Source organism: Carassius gibelio, chromosome A17 (assembly GCF_023724105.1).
Source record: "Carassius gibelio isolate Cgi1373 ecotype wild population from Czech Republic chromosome A17, carGib1.2-hapl.c, whole genome shotgun sequence".
In the NCBI taxonomy this organism is placed as follows: domain Eukaryota; kingdom Metazoa; phylum Chordata; class Actinopteri; order Cypriniformes; family Cyprinidae; genus Carassius; species Carassius gibelio.
In genome coordinates this window covers 20,492,874-20,517,377 of record NC_068387.1, presented here as the reverse complement: position 1 = coordinate 20,517,377, position 24,504 = coordinate 20,492,874, and the positions used below count along the sequence as shown (strand labels likewise).

The window sequence follows — 24,504 nt, the reverse complement described above, 5'->3', positions numbered from 1 at the left end:
CTACTTTGTATTTGTTTTGCATGTTCAAAACAATCTCGCCATCCTCGGAGGCCAAGAAGTGACATTCAGTGTTTGTTTTGCTGCACAAGGACTAATCTAATGTTGCACAGCCTTGAATTAGATGCATGCAGGCGTAAAAGCAGAGTGTGTGAATGCAGCAGAGCTGTTTAATGCTGATTGTACAGTCATAATTATAAGCAAGATGAACCTATTCTCTTGCCAGCACTGTCTGTGCCTTTCCAGGTGCTTTCCCTATGTAATAAGGACCGAACTAAAATATAGGGGGAAAAAAGTTGTTCCTGACAAACAAGACCTCCAAGGAACCAGATTATAATTCACTCTTAAAAGACTCCAAATGCAGTTTTTCACTGGAATGTCATAGAACCATTTTAGGTTCCCCAAATAATTTTTTTAGTGAACAATTCTTAAAAGAACTATTATTTCCTTAGTGTAAAGAATATTTTATAATCTAAAAAAGCTTTTTTCCACTATAAAAACCTTTTGAGCAATGAAAAGCTTCCATGTTAAATGTCCTTCAAGGAACTATTGATGCTAATAAAGAACGTGATACTGACTGGTTAATTTTGTCATCTTTTTTAAGAGATTTTTTATTCAGTCTTAGGCCTTTTTAGTTTTTATCACAATTTTGTTAAGTCAAGTTTCAAGTTGACAAATTGTGGCAATTTTAGTCTAGGAAAGGAAAAAAGGAAAGTCTTGACATTAGCCAAGTAATGGTAACCCATACTCGGAATTGGTGCTCTGCATTTAACCCATCCAAGTGCACACACACAGCAGTGAGTAGTGGGCAGCTATAGATCCAGCACCCGGGGAGCACCTGGGGTTCAGTGCCTTGCTCACGGGCACTTGAGCCATGGGTACTGAGGGTGGAAGAGAGCGCTGTTCATTCACTCCCCCCGACCCACAGCTCCTGCCAGCACCGGGACTCAAACCGGCAACCTTTAGGTAACTAGTCCAAGTTTCTAACCATGGAAAATTATCATATTTAAGTAATACTGCATAATGTTTAAACTGATAATCACAATATCAGTATTCCACTCAAATGTATAAACGTGATAACTTATGCTGTAATTTTAGGAGAAAAGTTCTAAATGGGGATTTAAACTTGAAACATCTGGCAACCACAACGATAGTTTTCTCCTAATTTTTGTTAAAGAAATACACCGTTATTACATTTTAGTCTCATCTTTTCTTATAAACAATATAGTCACAGTTAGTATTTCGTGATGACTGTGCCAGCTTGTATTTGTCTACAGTCTTAAGTATGGAAAAATGTAGTCAGTCAAACTTTTTATCTAAATTAACACTAAACTGTCTTTGGGGTGTTTATCTCATGTGACTGCATTTTAAAAAGCTTTCTGGGAACCTTTAGACAAACAGGAAAAGGGGGTTCAAATGTTACTGGGCCTCTCTGGATTGCAACCACCAGGGAGTTCTCAAATCCATGCTAATACGTAATGTAGAACTTGAAAACAAGCTATAAAACTGATTTAATCTTGAACGTGCAATTCTGCATGTATCACCCAGGGCCGTAGATTATTCCATTCAATGATATTAGCTAGTTCAGCGTTTCTTCAGGAGCAGGCATTTTTTAATCTTTCCATTTATACTCCAACTCTGGCATTTGTATTGGAAATTTCCATAAAACCAATAGATTTTATTTAATTATTTCTTTCTTTCAGTGCGATCTCTGAGAAGGAATTTGTTCATTCATAATGGGATTAATCTGCTTGGGTTAATTCCCTGGCAGTGGCTGCAGAATGAGAGGTTTTGTGTGGACACAGTTTCCTCCATTGTGCTGAACATTATCTCGTATTCAGAGGCTTCTTCATTGCTCTGATTGAGGATTCTTCTCATTGGGGTAAACACAGTTAATACTTTCCATTCCTGCCTATTCTCTTGAGTATCTGGGTAGGGGACGCACAGGATGTGATTTTCTTTCACCAGGTAACAGCTGGTGAAAAAATATGAGATATATGTGCAGGGGAATTTACTAAAAATGAACTGCGCCTGCTCATAGCGACATTTATTTGCATGCACTGTCTGTACTGTTTTAGCCAATCATCTAATAGTTGTAATTTTGACAAAAACAATGAACACAACATTTTTTAAAATAGTTTATACACAAAATATTTTCTTTTCTTTTCATCAAAGAATCCTGAAAAAAAAAAGGTTTCCACAAAAATATTAGGCAGCACAACTATTTTCATCTGATAATCATAAGAAATGTTCATTGACATTGAAGTCTGATATATTAATTATATATTAATAATCATAATATTATTATTATTATTATTATTTTATAAAATAAATGCATCTTAACTTGAATGGTGAGTATATGGCATTTATATGTAAATGATATCTTCTTTTAAATATGGTGCACGGGGCTATTTCAGTACATTAAGCACCTGGCTAAACTGGATAGTTAGTGGTTAGTGAAGAAGACTGAGCACGCAAAAGGAAATACAATGTGCACAAGTGCTGCAAATGTTGAGTGAATTTCTTCCATATGAGTAGGAATCCATCAAAGACCGAAAACACCATAAAATGACATGTCTAGAATCACAGCATGATTTATAATATGGTAACCCTCATTTATCTGTCTGCTCTACACAGCTGTACAATCCACTTTATGCAGTTAAAACAGCTGTGCATCACATAGACAATTTCCCTGTAAGCAGATTAACTGAATGATTGTCTCTTCACGTCACGAGGCAGTTAGGCCGAATGCAGCATTTCCTTTTAGGATTCACTGATGTTCTGGTTTACCACAGTATGTCAGATTGAATTCATCCAATCTGTGCCGAATGAAGCAAGCCACTGATCCGCTGACACCACGGTACAGGTTGGAAATAAGAGCTTTAGACTGATTTGCCACCTCGAAAATTCAAGAACTTTGAAGCAGAGATGCACTCAGCTATCAGGGCTCAGGTATCTTTTAACTCCCAGCGTATAGTGTTTGGCATTTTTGCTGACATCTCTGAGCAGATGAATATGAGAACAGGTAGAGAATTACACACTTTTTTAATTTTGAGGGACATTATATGACACTGGAGAATGCAAACGAAGTGTAATGGTTTAGTCAGATCACTGAATGCATTTTAGATCATTTGACCATATTCAAAGTGTGCGATTTCTCAGCCACTGACTTCGGATTTCTCAACACTTGTTCCCTGACTTCCCATTGGTCAGACAAAAAGACAAAGACATAATCATTATGTTTACAAGCTGTTAAAAAGTTAAGTTTAGAATTAAGTTAGGTTAGAATTAATCAATACTTTGTTTCAGAAACAAACACTTTAGTGAAAATGTTTATGTAAACAATTCAAATATACATTGTCTATGAATGGCCTAATCAAGTTTCTACATAGTAAATTTAATATACATAAAATAAGTATTTTAAAATGCCTTGAATCAGCTGAATGAATTTCATATTTGATATTCATAATCCAATATATGGTGAGTTATAATAAAAGCAATAATTTGTTTTAAAAGCAACACTCTAGAAAAGAAAATAGTAATCAAATTATTTCATGCAATAATTTTAAACCTGTGTGTTTATATATAAATGTGCAAAAACAAATAAATATGTATTTATTATTTTTTATTGTCATTTTAATTTAATTAAAAATTATATGCCTAAAAAAATGGAACAGCTAAAAGTATTTTACCATAGAGAAAATGCAAATCTTTAATTGGGACAACAGTTTAGTATATCATAATCTACAATGACACATCCACTGAATTTGAGTCACATTTGATATAACATGTGTAACTAAATATATGGCATTTAACAAAATTAGACCAAATTGGACTAAGGCACTGCAGCTATAAAAGCCAATCTATAAAAAATGTATTGCAGCTTCAGTGCACGCAAAGAGAATTTTGGCAGATACAGAGAAAAAAAAAATCATGTGCATATCATGGCAGGTCTCATAATTCCCAATCTCTCTTTCCCTTTTCTGCCTTCCAATTCTCTCTCGCAAACACTCAAATGATTCCCCTTTCTCCAACACACTGCCTTTCCATCACAGGCCTTGTGAAATCCTGTTATCCTACAATCTTCCCCATGCTTGCTGTTTTCATTAATCGTTTTCCCAAGGATTTAGGTCTAAACATTCCTTTGATCCACATTTCAGTTAGCAGAGAGACACTTGTGTAATGTAGCACAGCCCCCCAACAGACTCAGTCCCAGGGTCTTTATGTATTGAGGAGCTGACTCTGTTTATGCTGCCAAACCTGGCAACTGAGTCCAGCGACACAACCTGCTCTGCCTTAACATGATTAACCTGACGGCAAGAGCCCTGCATGCCATCACATCACAGGAAACGGATACGCAGCCAAGTAGATAGTAGCCTGACGGACACGTGCCGAGCCATGTATGGCAGGAGATGGAGGAACAAGAACATAAATGGAGCGGTTATGTTCATCTTGTTCCTCTTGAAAGTCAATTGTATTCGTTGTGAAGTGTTCGATAGCTCCTTCCATTCAGCAAGAATGCTGCAGTTAATCAAAATGTATAGTATGGGAATTATGAAAGAGCAGGACTCTCTGAAGAGTGATAAAAGGAGATAATTTGCGGAGAGAATGAGTTTAAGACGGACGCTTTTCAGATTAAAGAGCTGTAAATGAATGGGAATTCTAGCGTATTGACAATACGTGTGTTAAACTTCCTCTTTTAGAGGGAATATAATGACTTCCAATTACTGCATTTATGATTCAAAGTTTCTGTCAAGCACGATAAGAGGAGTGAAGTTAAAGTTGTCTGCATAAGAGCGACTGGATGTTAATTAATTAAACTTCAACCACTAACAATGTGTTTCAAAGCATCGGCGGACACTGAGCTGAACACCTGTCATGGAAGCATATCATTTGTTGGACCGGAGGTGTGTGTGTCTTTCTGCAAAAAGGTCTTAGCTTATTCATACACCATTATTCATATACCGTTTATTCATAATGCTACTTGTATAATGTCCCTTTTTCTTCTCAATTTACAATTAATAATGTACAAAAGACAACTGTAAATGTAAAAAAAAAAAAAAAAAAAAAAAACACATCATTTACTCACCCTAATGTCATTTTCAAACTGACATTCATTAATTTGTTAATATATATATATTATTATTATTTTTTTATTTTTTTTCTACATTTCTCCTTTTGTGTTCCACAGAAGAAATAAAGCCATATAAATTTATAACAACAGGAAGATTAAAAAATAACCATTTTGGGGTGAAAAACTTTAAAATTTTGTGTGTAATTGCCAAATAAAGGGTGTTTTTGGCAAAGACTAAATCTGTTTGACGTCAAGATTTCAGCTGATTTGATGTAAAAGCAGTTTTCCGAATTTAGGTGTTCACCAGTTCACCTACTGCTTGTAAAAGTGTGTTGGTATCAATTTTCACATTTCGTTCTCAAAATCTGAGCAAAGTTGAGCCAAACTCATCTGACCACAGTCTATGCCAAATCCAATTACCGCAGTAATGGGGGCTACTGTGACTTTTAACAATTAATTTTAAATTTAGAGCTGTGTAAAATGAGTTTGTTCACTCTGATAATCCACAAGTATGAAAATGGAAGCTTTAGCCTAAGTTCTGCCAGGAAGACTCAATCACTTCGTCACTAATTACCTTCATCATTATCCAATCACGTCTTTATACTCCTGTATAAAAGATCGTACTTACACATGTTTGAGTTCGCAGATGCCAACGCGACAACAACCTCCACCCTCCCCACCACCACCAGGATGGTCCTGTCCTTACCTTCCAGGGGGGTCTGCTGCGCCCCTGCCTTCGTCTTCAGGCAGGAAATGCAGATTCGCTACCCTCGGATTACGAACCATGGACGGGGCCTTCCGCCAAAGAAATTTATAATTGTGCTCGCTGAGCTGTCAATAAATGTATGCTTCGTACATTCCTCTATCTCCCGAGTCTTTCTGGTAGAACTAGAGTTCCCTTTTCCCATTGGATAAATCCCAACTCAATACCACCAACAGCATTTGCTTCCAAAAATATTCTGCGATGCTTTACAGTAGTTTTTCGAGTGTTTACAAATGCATTAGTGCACACTTTCAGGCCTGTTCACGTCATGCACATGTTCACACACAGCTACGCTATCACGCATACACACACTCTCTTGGTAAACAAGTGGGGGAAAATCCACTCTGTTCTGCCTGTCATGCTCTCGTCTCATCGTTGTGAGGCTTTGGAGAGAGAGCGTGCTGGCTTAGCAGTGCTTCCTCTAAGAGTCTTCACCTGGATGCTTCTTTCCAGTGTCATTACAGCGCACATCTCCTCTATACAGTATCTAACTCTCCAGATGCCTTCCGACAGCCGGGAAGCCTTCAACTTAGACCTCTCGACTGCAGGCTGTATGTCCAAGGAAATAGAAATCTAACTGCTGAGCAAACCCTGCATGTTGCACTCGCAATGAATTCAGCAAAGCAAGGTGCAGAAGCTGCACGACGAATACGTAAATCAAATGATAAATAAATAATAACAGAACTAATGATGTAGAGACTTAATCCAGAGATTCTGCTTACACGTCTAAACACAGGCAACGAGAGAGCGCTCCGAAGAGCTTTTCATCTATATCTAATGCGGCATCATGCCCCAGGGGCCCTCATTGAGAGTGGAGAAAGAGTCTTCGAGTGCTACGCTCAACCAAGATTTTCACACTGACCAAAACTACAGCAATGTCATCAAACCTAAGGTTGGAAACCCAGAATACTGATCTAAAGAATGACTGAATATATTTGTAAATAAATCAAATAAATGAATAAATAAAAACAGAACTGAAGTTAGCATATCCAACTCTAGTTTACAATAGTATTTCATAACCGAAATTTGCAGATGAAATGCTAAATTGTTTATCAATTTAAGATTGAAAATAAAAATAATAATAATGATAATAATAATAATAAACAAATTATTAAAACACATTTTTAACAATAACAAAAAAAGTTTCTGAAATATATTATGAGGGAATTAAAAAAAATCTAATTATTAGATTTATTATGTAAAAAAATATATAGCAAAATATACATTTTGTTGTCCAAAAATGTGTATTATGGCCTTTTTTTCCCTATGTAATAACTCTTATGGTCTGACCAGCTCAAGAAAAAAATAAATAAAACTAAAATCTTAAAAACTATAAAAACAAACAAAGACTACTGCTAAATAATTAATAATGAGAACCACTCAAGAAATCATGTCTTGTTGTCCTTCATGTAAATTAGCTCTGACTTGAAAATGAAAACTTGAATCTATTGATTTGATGAGACAGAGGGATTTTAAATGTGGCTGATGAACTCGCACACCCACACATGGCTTACAAGAGAAATCCGTCTAAAAATAAAGTCTGAGGGTAAAGGAAAATGCACCGCGTGAGCAGAATAAATGTGATTTGTAAGTACAAAGTCACTGAGGTGAGAAAAGCCGCTCTGCTCGAGTCCAAATAAATGCATTACTGCAATCAAATGTTTTTTTTCTTTTTTTTCTTCTAACGAGCTAGCGGGTTCAAGGCAGAATTAAGACTGCTATTCCCAGTTGCCATGTACTGAAAGAGAGCAAAGGTAAGCTGGAAATTAATCGCTGCATTACCCCAGTGTCCTTTGAATTTTGTGAGTACGTTTTCCCAAGAGCATGCATCCGTCAGGATATTTGAATAATACAAAGCAAACAATATAGGCCTATTCAAATAATTCAATTACAGTGAAATGGGAAATGGGAGGTGAATAGAGGTCAGTCTTTTACGTCTTGATCTACATCACTTCAAAGACACACATCTACAAGTTCCTGCTCAAAGTTCTGCCTTCATTAGCAAAGCATCTCTGTCCTCTTCCCATTGCGCATATTAAAATACACACGCCAGCTTCTCTAAAGCCATTGCTCAGGCATTTCTACACTGCCTTAGGTACAATGCAAAAGATCTGTTGACACTGAACCACTGCAAAAGAGAAATCCTAGCACAGAACACCACAGTTTCGGCTGCTCGCTTTAGACTTTAATAGGGTAATTGCCTGTGTGCCTTGGGAGAGAGAACTCAGCTTTCCGTAACCACAAAATAGCTTAATGCTTATCAGATCCCCTTGTTCCAAAACTCAATCTAAAACCAGACTTATTATAGCCCACTGATGCACTATCTTCCCAGCTTTAATTAAACTGCAAGCACAGACACAAATCCCAATAACCACTATTGAGAGCATCTGACACAATCTTCCCTCAATAAACGAAATCCTGATTATTCCCCTGTCGCAATTATCTATTGAGGTTCGTGGGAAAAAAGAAAGCAAGTCAGACTCCCGAACAAACAAATGTCTTTCATTTACAGTAGTAGAACTCTTTAGGTGTGTCATAAAACTAGCTTGCCGGGACTCACCATGGCCACTTCTGAGGAAAGCCGAAGAGCGGTAAATGGAGATGGGAGACGCGTGGTGCTGCCCGTTGTGGAACGGGTGTTCAGGATGGGTGTATGAGGTTGCCACCCCAGGTGGTCCAGCGGAGGCCACTGAACTATCCGAGCCGGGTGAGGAACTCCACACTGAACCGACAATACATCCCAACGTCAGAGACCGTATCCAGAGGGTCCATCCGAGCCGCCCCTCTCGACTGCCAAGAAACAGCAATGCCACTGCTCTGCTGGGACGCATGACGCACACCCGACTCTCTCTTAGACACTTGGCACGAAGAACCGAGAGAGGAGAGTTCTCTCATGATGCAGAAAACCCCATGCTAGGAGTCCAAACCTCCTCGTCCAAGACCTGTAGCCGGCCCCTGTGAAACTATACTCACTTAGGATGAGAGACCGTTTACAGCTGCTGAGCGAATGGATGGGAAGGAGTGTCTGCGATGGAGTCCGGTCCTCTCAGAGCTGCATAAGTCACTCGCGAGACCTGAAGAGGCGACAATTACCCAGCGGAAAAGAGGGTCATGACCCGACCCTGCAACTCATTCACTGTCCATTCCGCACAAAGGAAGCAGGGGAAGAAAATTAGAAAATACTTTTTTTCTTCCTGCTTTCTTCAACAGGATAAACACTAGTATGAAACGGATTCCTCCTTTTTCCCCAGCACTGTCCACTCCCGGGCTCCAAAGGTGTTGCAATTCAAAGGCTTGGACTGAAACACAGCTCGCTTGCACACACGCACACACTCTTTTGATTTTCTTCCTCCTGAGATTAGTATTGCTCAGCCTGTCTGTATTTGGACAGAGGCTTGACGCACTTTCAGCAGCTCTGCTAAGCAATGAGAGTGTGAGAGGGAGGGAGAGCGAACGAAAGCGCACGAGTGAGAGACAGAGCTGGAGGGAGGAGGGAGAGAGAGTGCGCGAGAGATATCGGCACAGGTGAAACAGTGCAAACAGAATGGGATGAGAAGAGGATGTGTGATTTGTGCGTGCGTATGTGTGTGTTTGGGTGTAAAAAGTGTGGAAAAATGGGGATTCCAATACAAATCCCCACAGAAAGCACATTGCAGCTGCTGTCTCAGATGGAGATGAACTTGTATGTATTATGGAAGGAAGAACAAATTAAGAGATACAGGGAGTGAAGGAAACATTGACAGACAGTTGTGGGAATTAAGGTAGAAGAACAAAAAAAGATTCTTAAACATCTGTTGCTGAGGAGGGAAGGGAGGTAAAGCTTCCTCTCAAGAATATATTTGACAGTACCAAAATAAAATGTGAAATTAGGAAATATTTGATGAAATAGTCTGTTCTCCTAAAGCTGGTGAAGCGTAAAGGCATGTGAGATCTCTGTCTCTGCCTCTGTCACTGTGATTGGCTGATTAGACTGTCAGCGTGATCACGCATGCCGCTCATGTTCCGAGTTTGCAAATCAGCCTGAAGGTGGAAATGGACAGACTAATTACAAAGTAAACAAATCACTCACTCTTACACCATCACCTCCAAATCAAAACTTGAATTGAAACACAAAATTGGTTTTCGAAGGCAATCAAAATGAAAGTACATAAATGCATGTCGCCATTATTATAACTTGTATTTACCAAGAAACAAGTGACTAATGGCTCTTAAAAGGTGAAATTTTTATATTTATATATTTCAATTCATATCTATATTAATACCACTTACAATTGTGCAGTTATTAAAGTGATATAAAAAAACGTTATATTAATAACTGAACAATAGTTAGTGGTATTAATATAAAAATAATAAATACAAATGTAAAATAATTATTGGCATTCAATATTTAATATTCATATTTAAAACCAAATTATTCATTACTGAATATTAAATATGACAATAAATGTAATATTCCTTTCAAAACTAATACTTTTTTATATTAAAAACAAAAGTCTTAATAACTGAACATTAAATATTAAAATATATGTAATATTACATTACATTTTTTTAAATACTAAAACCAAACAAATAAAGCTTTATACTTTAGCAGTCCCAAAAGCATGGCTGACTGACAGGATCAGTTGCTGCCTCCTAAAATACACCTCCAGACCTCTGATTCCTGCTTATGAAGTAAAGTAAGTTAAGGTGAGGTGAGGTGAGGTAAGGTAAGGTATGGAATGGGAAGGGAAGGGAAGGGAAGGGAAGGGAAGGGAAGGGAAGGGAAGGGAAGGGAAGGGAAGGGATGGGATTGGATGGGGAGGGAAGGGAAGGAAAGGGAAGGGAAGGAATGGTTATGGGAAGGGAAGGGAAGGGAAGGGAAGGGAAGGGAAGGGAAGGGAAGGGAAGGGAAGGGAAGGGAAGGGAAGGGAAGGGAAGGGAAGGGAAGGGAAGCGATGGGAAGGGAAGGGATGGGAAGGGAAGGGAAGGGATGGGATGGGATGGGATGGGGAGGGGAGGGAAGGGAAGGGAAGGGAAGGGAAGGGAAGGGAAGGGAAGGGAAGGGAAGGGAAGGGAAGGGAAGGGAAGGGAAGGAATGGGGAGGGATGGGATGGGATGGGATGGGATGGGATGGGATGGGATGGGATGGGATGGGGAGGGAAGGGAAGGAAAGGAAAGGGAAGGGAAGGGATGGTTATGGGAAGGGAAGGGAAGGGAAGGGAAGGGAAGGGAAGGGAAGGGAAGGGAAGGGAAGGGAAGGGAAGCGATGGAATGGGGAGGGATGGGATGGGATGGGATGGGGAGGGAAGGGAAGGAAAGGGAAGGGAAGGGATGGTTATGGGAAGGGAAGGGAAGGGAAGGGAAGGGAAGGGAAGGGAAGGGAAGGGAAGGGAAGGGAAGGGAAGGGAAGGGAAGGGAAGGGAAGGGAAGCGATGGGAAGGGAAGGGAAGGGAAGGGAAGCGATGGGAAGGGAAGGGAAGGGAAGGGAAGGGAAGGGAAGGGAAGGGAAGGGAAGGGAAGGGAAGGGAAGGGAAGGGAAGGGAAGGGAAGGGAAGGGAAGGGAAGGGAAGGGAAGGGAAGGGATGGGGATGAGGAAATAACATCAACCTAATTCTCTTATTTCATTTCTGTCTTACATTTTTTTTTGGGAAAAAAAGCACAAAACAAACTCACAATGGACCAAATTTGTAATTTAGTTTTACATAACCATTTCACATTCTTTTCTACTGAACTTCTTAAGCTATCTCAATGTCCTCTGATATGAACCATATAGTGTAAATATGTAAATCTGACCGATACGGTGTTAACATCAATACCACAATAACTTAAGTTCTGAATGACTTTTATTTTTTCGCAGTGTAAAAGCTAGGTAAATCTACGTAGCATATCGTCCTCAAAAGAGCAAATGTATGTCCCTAAACAGGCAATCAAATAAGAGAACATTGCCTCTAGAATGGAATATTTTGAAAGCTTTCATAGTGTTTTGAATCTTTAACCACCGCTGCTTTTCACAGACAGTAAATCGTGGCATTGGAATTACAAACCGCAACAGCAAATCAGCTCTCCATTGATATTACTCTGGTGAAAGACTCCCTTAACATGTGGGGCTTTGTAAATGAAGAACCGTTTAGTTTAAATCTTCTGTGACTATAATCAGTTCATATTCATTCCACAGATGGGTGCAGAGAAACGATAGATGAGGGCAAAAGCCCTAAGTGCTGGAAAAGGTACTCATTTATCAAAAGAGCTGCTTTTCTTCATCTGCTGTCTTTTGCGTTTCATTAAACTCCAAACTCGGTCCTCAGAGCTAGTTCTGCCTTGCCTGAGGCATGTCTCGGGTGAATGGCCTCCATGCTTCTAATGAGAGAGCAAAATATATGCCAGTTTTGCACAAGAAATTCTTCATCAACAATCCTGAGCCTGTACAATCATCACTTGTCCTCAGATTAATAATTTGAGAAGTGTTTGAAGCAGTTGGTGGTTTTCTAAATGATGTGTACACAACAAAACTTCTTTGTAAACAAGCAGTCATAAGCAGGTTAGCTGCTTGATTTTAGAAGCGAATACGTAAAAGTCACTCAGCAACTCCAGCAACCCAAATGAGATGCGTGTTAGCGCGCTAGCAGTCCTACTCTGGAGCCACCTGGAGGATATGAACCATCTTGGTCGACAGCTTTGAGATCAGCACTCACAATCGGGCACAGATGAGTGTGTTTAGCTCTCTGTGGCATCTGCTAAGCTGCCTGGAGCTGAACTAGGAGACCTGGATCATCGAGCTTGGCTTAAACATCATTATAGGAGAAACTGCTAAAATGAAGTACTCATTTTACAGTACACATTCGCTTTCATTTACACACACACACACACACACAAACAAACATACATATACAGTATACATACATACGTATACTGAATTTTAGTTAATTGCTATGCCCCTGATGTAAGATGGCACTGCTGGCTTTAGTTTGATTTTAATCAGAGGAAATCACTGCTAAATTAAGTTACACAATCAGTGTAAGTTACACAATCAGATGAACCAGAAAAAAAAAAAAAAAAGAAAAAAAAACTGACGTAAATGTATGTACTTTAATATCAATGACTATAATATGATGACTATAATTATTGATATACTATATAACTTATGGCAAAAGTAATCTTGCCTTCTTTCCAACACCACTTTTGTCTTTATTTATTCTATTCTGTGCTGAAATGAATTTATAGAAATTATATCATCAAGTTTAGCAAACATGTCTAAAAAGGGTTGTTAGTGCTATAGATATAATATAATATAAATAAATAATATATACCATTTGCTCTATCAAATGTTTGGGGTTGTTGAGGTTTTCAGCAGCCATTATTTCAGTCTTTGAAGTCACATGGACCTTCAGATTTCTGATTCTTTGATGATTCGAAAGTTCAAAAGAGCAGCATTTATTTAAAAAAAATATATATATATATATATATATATTTGTAACAATATTAAAGTCTGTACTGTCACTTTTGAGCAATTTAATGCTTCCTTGTTCAGTAAAATTATTGCTTTCTTTTAAATCGGATCTGTTCACAAAACACAGAGGTGCCTAAATGTACATTACAAACATTTAGTCACCTCTGTACAACATTAAAAAAGTATAGATTATTTACTGCTTTGATATGGCTTCTAATTGGAAAAAAAATAAGACAGGAGCCAATAACATAAAATGCCTCATAATGCCAGCTTTGACACAGCATATTAATTTGAAAATAAATTTGTGGAAGGTTTTTTTTTCTCTTAATTTTGAACAAAGCTGCAATAAAATTCATTTGATTCCCAAACTAACCAAATGATCTGGAATGACATGCATGTTTTGATAAATTAAACAGGAAACAATAGCGTGCGTTAAAATATAGATAAATGCAACCAGTCCATTTATTGCTCAATTGAACTCAAAGCCATCCAGAAAAATCAGGCTCTTAATTTGTCCTGTAACATGTCGAAACCCTCCAGCTCAGCCCGAAGAGCCCTGTTCCCCCAGCACTTCTGCCTCAGGGTCCTTATGTGCTCATACTGAACATTGCACAACACACAGCCAAAATCATAGAATTGCATCAGAAACATAAACGAGCACTAGCCACATACAGACCCTCACTTTCTGCCCATGTTTCCAGAGGTTTAGAGAAACACTTCTCAGTAGGTCTCACACACAGCACAACCATGAGAGTGCTTCATTAGGAACTAAATAACGTATAGTTTGTTATGACTGTAATGACTGCTTGGAATTCCTATGCATGTTCCCGCTTCAGCTAGCTGGTCTTTGGTGTTTTTTTTTGCCTCAGGGTACCGTCCTCATCGAACGCAGAGTGAATTCAGTATGACTGAGAGAAAAATCATGTCCTTTCCTCTGTGACTTCCTCATCCTGAAACGGCAGACAGCCCTGGAAAGCTGAAAATGAGGAAATCTAAAACCCTCTCTGGAAATAGCTGTGGTCGGTAAACGTTGCAAATGAAACTGATATTTTTGATTACGCCAGAAAGGTGTTTAGGTAAATAAAATCTTGTTTCGTGATATTGCATCACTGGGGTCTGACACATCATCAGAATCATTTTGCAGATGCAGACACGCTGAGACTTCAGCAAACCCTGGCTGACGTGACTTGGGGCTAAAATAATGTAGCATAGGCTGAAATTTTTTAAGATGCTTTGTTTCTTTTGTTACGGTCTCCCTTGTGTATAGAATTATACATAAAAAAATGAAGACAGAAAACAGTTTTGCTAATCAGCATTTTTGTCATTTTAAACCTTTAAAACTTATTCACATCCAAAAAAAAAAAAACAAAAAAAAAATGCATTTACTTGAGAAGAAAAATAAGATAAGATTAATGTTTATATATATATATATATATATATATATATACAATTCTAAATATTCAAAAGTTTGGGGTGAGATGTTTTCTTGTTTTTGAAAATTCTCATGCTCAAAGGTCGCAGATCTTGATTAAAAAAAAGTTATTTGATCATAAAAAAACAACAACAACAACTGTAAAATCTATACTATATTGTGAAATATTATTTATTTATTTATTTTTACAAATGTTTTATATTTTACTCTACTTTAAAACATAATGTATTCATTTATTGGTAAAACTGAATTTAATTACTCCAGTCATCATTGTCACATGATCCTTCAGAAATCATGCTGCTATGCTGATTTTTTCTCTTCACTAAACATTTATTATTATTAATGTTGAAAACAGTTGTGTTGCTTAATATTTTTGTGGAAATTATGAATACATTTATGATACTGAGAAAACACCTTACTGAGCCCAAACATCTGAATGGTAAATTTAGGCTTAAAAAAACAAACAAAAAAAACAACAACAACAACAACAAAAAAAAAAAAAAACCTTTACCGCAGTATATATATATATATATATATATATATATATATATATATATATATATATATATATATATATATATATATATATTAGGGGTGTAACGGTTCACAAAATTCACGGTTCGGTTCGGTTCGATACACTGATGTCACGGTTCGGTTCGGTACGGTTCGGTACGTTTTAGATACAGCAAAAAGAAAAAAATTGGCAGATAAATTTCCTTGATTTTTATTTAAATGTTTTATTTATTAAAACTAACAAAGTATGTGTTTTTTTTTTGTTTTTTTTTTTTTACATTGAACAATGATGGAGCTATTCTTTACCCATCTTCTATGGTGTTTTCTTAGCAGCATACTGTATAAAACAAAAATAGCTCCTTATAAAATTTTTTTACAAATTAAATGTAATATTGTTGTAGTAGTTATGAACAAATACAAAGATGTAACTCTTTTTATATTGAACTCTATAACTCTTTATATTGAGTGTGTTTTTACTCAGTTGGTTCTCTATTTGGGCTTATGTTTTTTGGAACAAAGCAGGAATTACGGTCTGGCTGAAATGGGCTCGTGAAGGAATATTGTAATGGGGCTCAATTACATTAAGCATGTTCTTAAAACCTGCGTTTTCCACTACAGAGTAAGGTCTCATATCCGCGGCTATAACGTAAATGCACCATTCGCTGCGGTGATGTCCGTATACGGAGCCCAGGACGTCACCTGTAGGAGACAAAAAATCAATCCGTGGCGACGGTTTTGCAATCCGTCCCCTCAGTTTATAAACCGTACTCACGAATTCATAAACTGTTCACTCGATTTAACAAATCGTGCCCACGAATTTCCAATCCGTGCACTCAGATTTTGTAAACCGTACCCTCGGTTTTTGAATCCGTACTCACGAATTCATAATCCGTGCGCACGCTTTCGCAATCCGTTCCCTCGGATTTGTAAACCGTACTCACGGATTCATGCAGCAAACTCCTACGTGTTAACATACAGTTTTATTGAATATTATTATGTGGAATAGTTTTACAGCAAAGTGCCTTAAGTGATTCTCTATCAAGTGTAGTACGAGGTGGAATACAAAGATTTAATAAGAAAGATGCGCATTAAAATCTTGTTCAATTGCTGATAATCTATAATAGCACTTGATTATTATTGTGCAATAAACCTGGCATTGTGACTGACTCTGGAGTAATTTTTTCCTCTTTTGTAAGTTATTTTGGATAAAAGATTATTATGCATAACCTGTTTAATAATATATAATAATGATACAAATAAAAATAAAGTTATTTTTTATAATTTTAATTTGTAGGCTAAATAAATGAGTACAAGACAGTAAAAATGTTTGTCATAAAATAATTTGTGAATTGCTTTATTTTTAAATAACCTTTGACAGTTTTGGAAATGCTTGTGTACAATTCTTTCTTAACATGAACACCGGCGGCGCCAGGGGGGGTCTTGGGGGGTCTCAAGACCCTGCCAAAAAATGCCTTGACCCCCCATTTGACCCCCCAGCCTCTTCCTGATTAAAAAATATATATAATCGGGATAAAGATCCAAAAATGTTTCTCTTCAAACTACGCAGAACAATAATAAATAATAATTATTTCGACATTTATTCATACACTGAACCGAGAACCGTTTCTGTCGGACGCGTCCGATTCGAGAACCGATGAGCTGATGATAACTGCGCATGCGTGATTCAGCGCGAAGCAGACTGACACAGAGCGCATCTGAACCGAACTGATTCTTTTGGTGATTGATTCTGAACAGATTCTTTGCTAATGTTATAAGCGCGGGTAAACCAAAGGCTTGAATGAAGGGCAATCATCGCCAATGACGGCATTACATCGAGCGCAAAAGAACCGGTGAACCATTTTTTTTTCCCAGCTGGTTTATTTGATCGAATTGTCCGAAAGAACCGGTTCACTTGAGCACCTGCTCCTTTGCCCCTTAAGTGCCCTTTTGTCAAAGCAAAATTTCCTCAATTTTTTTTTGTAATAACATAAACTTTTGTGAATGCCTGCCCACGCCAATCATAATATTAGTACAATTTATTAATAATAATTTAGCCGTAAATAAAATGACCAACATGATGACAGTTCACCTGACTACACCTCATCCAACCGGGAAGATTCCTCATGCTGCACGCGCATTTTTTAATTGCTAGAGGATATTTTCAACATCGTGGCAGCTGGTAAGTGGTGTTTCATTCTCAGCGAAGTGATTTTGGTGTGTATTTACTTATTATTATTTTACAAGAACGATGTGATGTGAGAACATGCAGATTCGTTGTTTATATTGCTGTGTGTAGCCTGTAGTGTAGAAGTAACACTAGCGTGCTGTTTGAGGGAGAAAAGTTTCACAGGCATCGAGGGGTCTGGTCTTTTTTATGTTATTTGAATAAACTTTTATTATATTACAGTACTTATTTATTTTTAACACGTAAAAATAATTATCACAACACTGGTAAGGCTTATTCAGATTTTCTCATTCTCTGAATTATCATTTATAAAAATAAAAACAATTCAGAAATGAATTAAAATATAATTATATTTTAAATGTGATGCAAATATTTTTTCTGCAAAAGCAACAGTGTTTACAACAGCAAGACCACTTTAGCCTGTAAACTCAATAATATCTATCTGGAAATAAATGTAAAAATATCAATGTCAGTAAAAATGAATAATATACCTGACATGAAAGTGCAGTGTGAAGGATATGAATAACAAATGTAGCCTGTCATTTGTTTACATTGCAAAGGTGTTTTTGTTGTTTAGTAGCAGAAATATGCAGTTATTAGCCATGTCCACTGTATTTTTTGTTGGTTTTCATGAGACCCCCCTTGAAAAGACCAGGACCCCCCCATTGCCCCCCCAATCAAAATTGTCTGGAGCCGCCACTGAACATGAAGACTTATTTTTGTGATTTTATTATACTAAGCTCCACCCACCTCACCCCACCTGCCGGAGTTAGATGCATGTTTCACTGTTAAGTGTAAAATGCGTGTCAGTTTTCAAATCCGAGGGAACGGATTGCGAAAGCGTGCGCACGGATTATGAATTCATGGGTACGGATTCAAAAACCGAGGGTACGGTTTACACAATCTGAGCGCACGCATTGGGAATTCGTGGGCACGGTTTGTTAATCCGTGGGTACGATTTGTTAAACCGAGTGAACAGTTTATTAATTCATGAGGATGGTTTATAAACTGAGGGGACGGATTGCAAAACCGTCGCCACGGATTGATTTTTTTTCTCTCCTACAGGTGACGTGCGGGGCTCCGTGGTACCGAGCCTTCAGCGCGTACTGAGTGAGCGAGCGCCTGACTGAGTAGCCTAACATAAACATATAAGTGTGTTTTTTTTTTTCTTCGGGGGTGTCAGGGGCGTTGCCTGTTACGTCGTTTGGGTTATTGGGCTACCTTGTTGAACGCATAACATTATACTTCACACACCTTTTTTATTTTCCAAATTTAATTAATTAGTCCAACGAACCGTTCGGTACATAATGCGTACCGCGTACCGAACCGAAAGCCTCGTACCGAACGCTTCAATACGAATACGCGTATCGTTACACCCCTAATATATATATATATATATATATATATATATATATATATATATATATATATATATATATATATATATATACACACACACACACACATATATATATATACCGCAGTATATATATATATATACACACACACACACACACACACACACACACACACACACACACACATATATATATATACCGCAGTATATATATATACACACACACACACACACACACACACACATATATATATATATATATATATATATATATATATATATATTGCACCTTGTATACATATATATGAAAATGAAAGTTTTTTCGCCATTGTAAAATGTGTTTTAAAGCATACATCTTGCAAAATAATGGTTTTAAGCATAATTTTGGAAGATGTATGCTTTAAAACACATTTTACAATGGCGGAAAAACTTTCATTTTCATTTTGTTGGAGGACGTTTTTACTGCAATACAAGAAGATGAATTATGCTAACTTCTCAAAAAGGATGCCATAATTATTCTAACATGCTCTGCCAAGAAGCATTATGGGTAAACAACACTTCACCTTTCAAACCTGGTGTACTCAAGGTGATTCAGGACGTTTCTTTAGGCTGCCGGTCTGTTAGATTCTAATAAGTGTTTAGTGTCCTGCTGTGAAAGAAATGACAATCCCAGTCGGTGGAAAATCTTATAATGGTGAGTGTCATTACACCTTTAGTTGATTTCCAAAATCACAGAATCAGTTTCATTTCTATGCTTTAAAAATGTATGCATCTCAAATTGGATGAAAACTACATGTAAATGAAAATCCGATGAGAACCGTCCAGAGAATCAATATCATGAAAAGCAGTTCTCAAAGTGAACACCTGATGGAGGTTAACACAGGGGAAAGCTACAGTGAGCCAGCTCAGATTTGTCGGTTCTGTGATGTTCGGTTGTTTAAAGCCAGGAAATTCCCCGTGGTACTGCCTTGTCTTTCTATACCGGTGCTTTTGAACAGAGCTGCCACGTCACGCTTTGAGATCTTTACGATCTTAGGAGGGTTTGGACAGCATGAGAGCATGTACTACCCATCTGCTCTCCTCCATGAATACGAACCCAGGAGTTCGAGAAGGAGAGAGAGATGAGAGCTCAAACCTTTTCAAACAAGAGACAAGCCACAGTGAGGACGGAGCCCGGCAGCATCCAGCGCTCAGCAGGCTAGTCTGCTAATTATGCCGTGCTGCAATCTCTCACCCAGACACCCCTGACAGCAGCACAGTTGGCATCACACACAGCACTGCTCTGACAGACTGTCCTAATCTGCTATCAACCACAACTTACACACTAACCGCCATCCACTGTAGCTCCATACAAAAACACGTGCACAACTCACATGCACGAGTGTTCAACATTAATACATTCCCACGTGCCCAACTAATTACTAGTTCAGGTTTTTTTCTTCCCTTTTAAACAAATAAACAGTATATAGACTCATTCATTCTGCAATGGGATGGTCATCATAACAATTAGACACAAACTTTGATTGTTTCTTGATCCCCCCCCCCACCCCATTCCATACTTTGATATGATATTTCCATAATTGTCTGTTACATTTTAAATCAGTATTAAAATGTACTTAAATTGTGTAAATTAAATGTGTCAAGAACAAAGAGTGCTGGCAATTCAAGATTTCCCACAAGCGGATGTAACACTAATTATTTTCTGCATGAATGCATCACATTTACTGTAAAATAATTAAGCCCTCCTTGAACGTTTTAATTCACATACACATATACTGCAGGAAATGCTATAATCCAAAACAGCAAATAAAATGGAAAACATGTATAAAATAAATAAAATAAATAAAAAATACTAATTTAACTTTAAAAGGGTTGTTTTAAAATGTAAAACGATTTCACAATATTACTCTTTTTACTTTATTTTTGATCAAATACATGCAGAATTGACGATCATAACAGACTGCTTTCAAAAATATATTACAGAGGTTCACCGTCCCCAAACTTTGAATGGTAGTGTAATAATACAAATGAAATGTAGAAAAGTACGGCTAACATTTGTTATTTAGTGACTGCAAAGCAAAAAACAACTAAATAAATGCATACAACATTCTTAATCGGCAAGCACTCTGTCATTTGATGAAAATATGATGTCAGATTTAATCTTATTTCACTATCTCTGTAGGTTTTTTAATTTTCACCCTCTCAGAAATGTCATAAACTATCACTGGTTGAAACTTTAAAAGTTAATGATTTGCTCAATCAGTAAACTTAAAAGAAAATAGCCCAAAGGATGCAGAGCAAAACTTTAAGCAATACCCAAAGGTTTTTGAGAGGCATTTTCTAACTTAGTGGCATGATGTTTGAAGCAGATAAGAGTTCAGTATTTGATGGTGATTGATGAGATGAAATGGGAAATGTGCACATCACTTTCAGTTCTCTGGACAGGTAGATAATTCATAATCATACATCAGCTTTCCAATCATATCGCCAGGATTTGGAGTTTGGTGATACAGCGGGAATGATTTGAAGAGTAATTTCATCCTAGCATTACGTCAACCTTTGTCACAGAGCAATGAGAATGAACTGGTTTGAACTATAGCAGCCCGCACAGAAAAAAAAGACCTGTAAACTGCTATTATTAATCTCACGTTGCCAAGCACACACACAAGCAGACATCTTCCTTACACTCTCTTTGATATCACATAGTCAACAGAAGGAAGAATCAAAGGCTCTGATACAATTATGAGCTCTAAACATACTAAGAGGCCCTTGACTGCAGGATGCCTCATTAGCATGCTATTTATGAGCGTCATTTGGCTTCCCTACAGTTTGTAATTGACAAACTAAATGATCATTATTAATTTGGGTCTAATTAGAGGTTTAACGTGTTGATTTAAAATCTCAATGATGGATGACATTCTGTCATGGGGACCTGTTGATTCTAATAGGAGGCACTGCTGTGATGATGCTTCCTGCTATGATTTCAGTGTTTCAGAGCGTTTCAGTGTATTCGCCAAGGGAACATCTAGTTCTTTAATGGAATCTAATCTAATTTTATTATACAAATTTAGTAAATAGATCATATTTATTCATACATAAACATATCATTTTCATATATATGGTGTACTTAATAGAGAACAATGCATCATTCACAACTTTGGGTTTTGATTTCATTTTTAAATAATTAAGAGTTTTTTTTTCAGAGAGGATGCATTAAATTGATCAAAAGTGATAGCATTTATAATGTTACAAAAGATTTCCATTGAAAAATAATAAAACTTTCTATTCATAAACAAAAATAAAAATAAAAACAGCAAGGATGCATTAAAATAGAAAACAGCTACTTAAAATTATAATAAATTGATCAAATAAATGCAGCCCCAAGTGAGACTGCCGACCCTAAAAATTTGAAAAGTAGCGTATAGCTAAACTATATCAGTAATATCTAATGCATATTGCATAGAAACTGGGAAGAACTGGTTGGTTTTCAAATTCTTTGCAAAATCTACAGAAGTCTGATTATTAACAACTACCAGGTTTATACTAGAAGTGTTTTTGAGGAAACTAATCACTGATATTTTGTGCATGGCAGCAAATCCTTAAAAGAAACACACATTTACAGTAATAGCATGTAAACGTAATATGCATGAGCAAAAGTGTGTTGTGAGCAATGTATGGAATATAATGAGTACTTCTGGGTGGACTGATATTTTGATAACACACACTGAAATTTCAGAAAAGTTCTTTGTTTTCTGTATATCTGGCCAACAGTGCAGACTGCAAAGCAATTTCATGTTCATTTCAGTCTATTGTTCTGATACAAACAGATACATTCATTCCTAAAAAGTATGCAAAAACAAACTGTACTGTGGTTTTCAGACAGATTCTTCCTGTCTTTGTCACCTTTTGGGGCAGACAAAATGAAACAAACTGGCAAAATTCTGGCTACACAAGAAAAGATAAAATACTTTTATTTAGCAAGAATTCTTTTTTTTAAATAATGTTAGAAAATATTTATATTTCAGATAAATGCTGTTCTTCTGAACTTTCGAATCATCAAAGAAACCGAAAAATAATAATAAAATAAACTAAGCTGTTTTCAACATAATAATAATAATAATAATAATAATAATAATAATAATAATAATAATCATCATCATCAAAATATTAGAATTATTTCTGAATGATTGTGATATATTCAACTAGAGAGCAATTAATTTAAATAGTAAAATATGTACTGCTTTTGCTGTATTTTGGATCAAATAAAGATAGGCTTGGTGAGCAGAAGAGAATTCTTTAAAAACATTAAAATTCTAACTGTTCAAAAACTTGGTAGTGTAGAAACATATAAACCTATATTACTTCAGTAGCTTAAAGAAGTGTGTGCAATAATTACTGTGAAAGCTGTGAATATATTTAATTATATATACAGTATCTGGGCCCGGTTCCCCAAAACATCCTTGTCGCTAAGTAGTTCTTAACCTTTTCCTTAACCTCTCTCTTAACCTTGTTGCACGTTTCCCGACACGTTCGTATGCTAAGTATATCTTCTGTAAGTCACACTTTCGTAAGGGTGGTCCGGACCATTCGTAAACTCTCTCTTAGCGTTGTTTGAGCTCAAGACGCTACTGTACAGCAGTCTTTAGAAATCAGCGCAGCGCAGTACAAGTCAAACTATGGTATGTTGACAGTGTTGTGGCTCAACAATGATTTTATAATAAATAATTATAATAAATTATAAATAAATTATAATAAATTATGTTCGCAATGGATAACAGGCTTATTTATGAAGTTGACTTTGTGGTGTCATAACTAATATGGTGGTAATTAGCCTAGGCTTTTTCGTAATGTAATTAAAGCGAATTGGCAAACAATTTTTTGATAATTAAAATCTGGCAAACAATTTGGCTATAAATGGCCAAGATCTATAAATGGGTAATCATGGTGGTGTCCAGTAACGACCAACTATAGCAGCGATCCAACGTGTCCTTGTATTGAATCAAAGACGGAGCCGGATGCGGAGCCGTTTAGTCCATGTCATTTTTTTTATTCGGCAAAACTTAAGCCCTTCTGACATTTTGCCTGACGTGGCTATATATATAAAAAAAAAAAAAATTGCCTCCCAAGATAACTCATTATGGAGCTGCTGGACCTTCTCAGGCAAACGCGGCAGAATTTTGCTTTATGCCCTGAAGTCCAGCGCTACGTTTTTTTTTTTTTTTTTTTTTTTTGCTACAGAGAGATTCATCGAGGTCATGGGAGAGGGATACGGCTTAATCAAGACCTCTGTGTGGAGGTGTGTTCACACTGTCACCAACGCCCTTCTGCGCCATGCCGGGGATTACATCCTGGTGGATGGCACATATCCCTATTGCCAGTCCATCAGTGATTGATCAGGCGTAGGCTACTCATCGCGAAAGGGAGACGCGGCCATAAATGTGCAGGTAATAGTGGACCACAGGGGCGTGATCTCCGCCCTGGTGGCAATGTCCAGCAAAACTTCAAATTCCTCTGATGAAAGGCTTGGTGCAATTTTTTACGTTGCTTCCCCATCATATTCTGTATCTAACTCTCTCTCTCTCTCTCTCTCTCTCTCTCTGTTTATTGTAGATAGGTTGCTTTTTATTTAAAACATAAACCAATTGCAATCAATGCCGCATTAAACAGAAGTAACTGCAGCTGCTCGCCAATCAATTCAGATTGTAAAGTACCTTACCATTGATATAAAAGTGTATTATATAATTTTTATAAGTCGTT

General features: G+C 37.1%; 1 protein-coding gene across 22 annotated transcripts in view; it reads right to left on the bottom strand.

Annotated features, from left to right (window-relative positions):
- LOC128031708 (neurexin-3a) overlaps positions 1-24,504 on the bottom strand; it is a 262,219-nt gene that overhangs the window by 98,162 nt on the left and 139,553 nt on the right. For 2 of the 22 annotated variants that reach the window (XM_052620067.1, XM_052620068.1), the window contains exon 1: positions 8,395-9,273. The exons of the other annotated variants lie outside the window; for them this stretch is intronic. In XM_052620067.1, coding sequence (XP_052476027.1) covers positions 8,395-8,665 — 271 coding nt within the window. In that variant the 5' untranslated portion in view covers positions 8,666-9,273. Of the gene's footprint in view, positions 1-8,394; positions 9,274-24,504 lie in introns of those variants that run through there. 22 annotated transcript variants of the gene reach the window in all.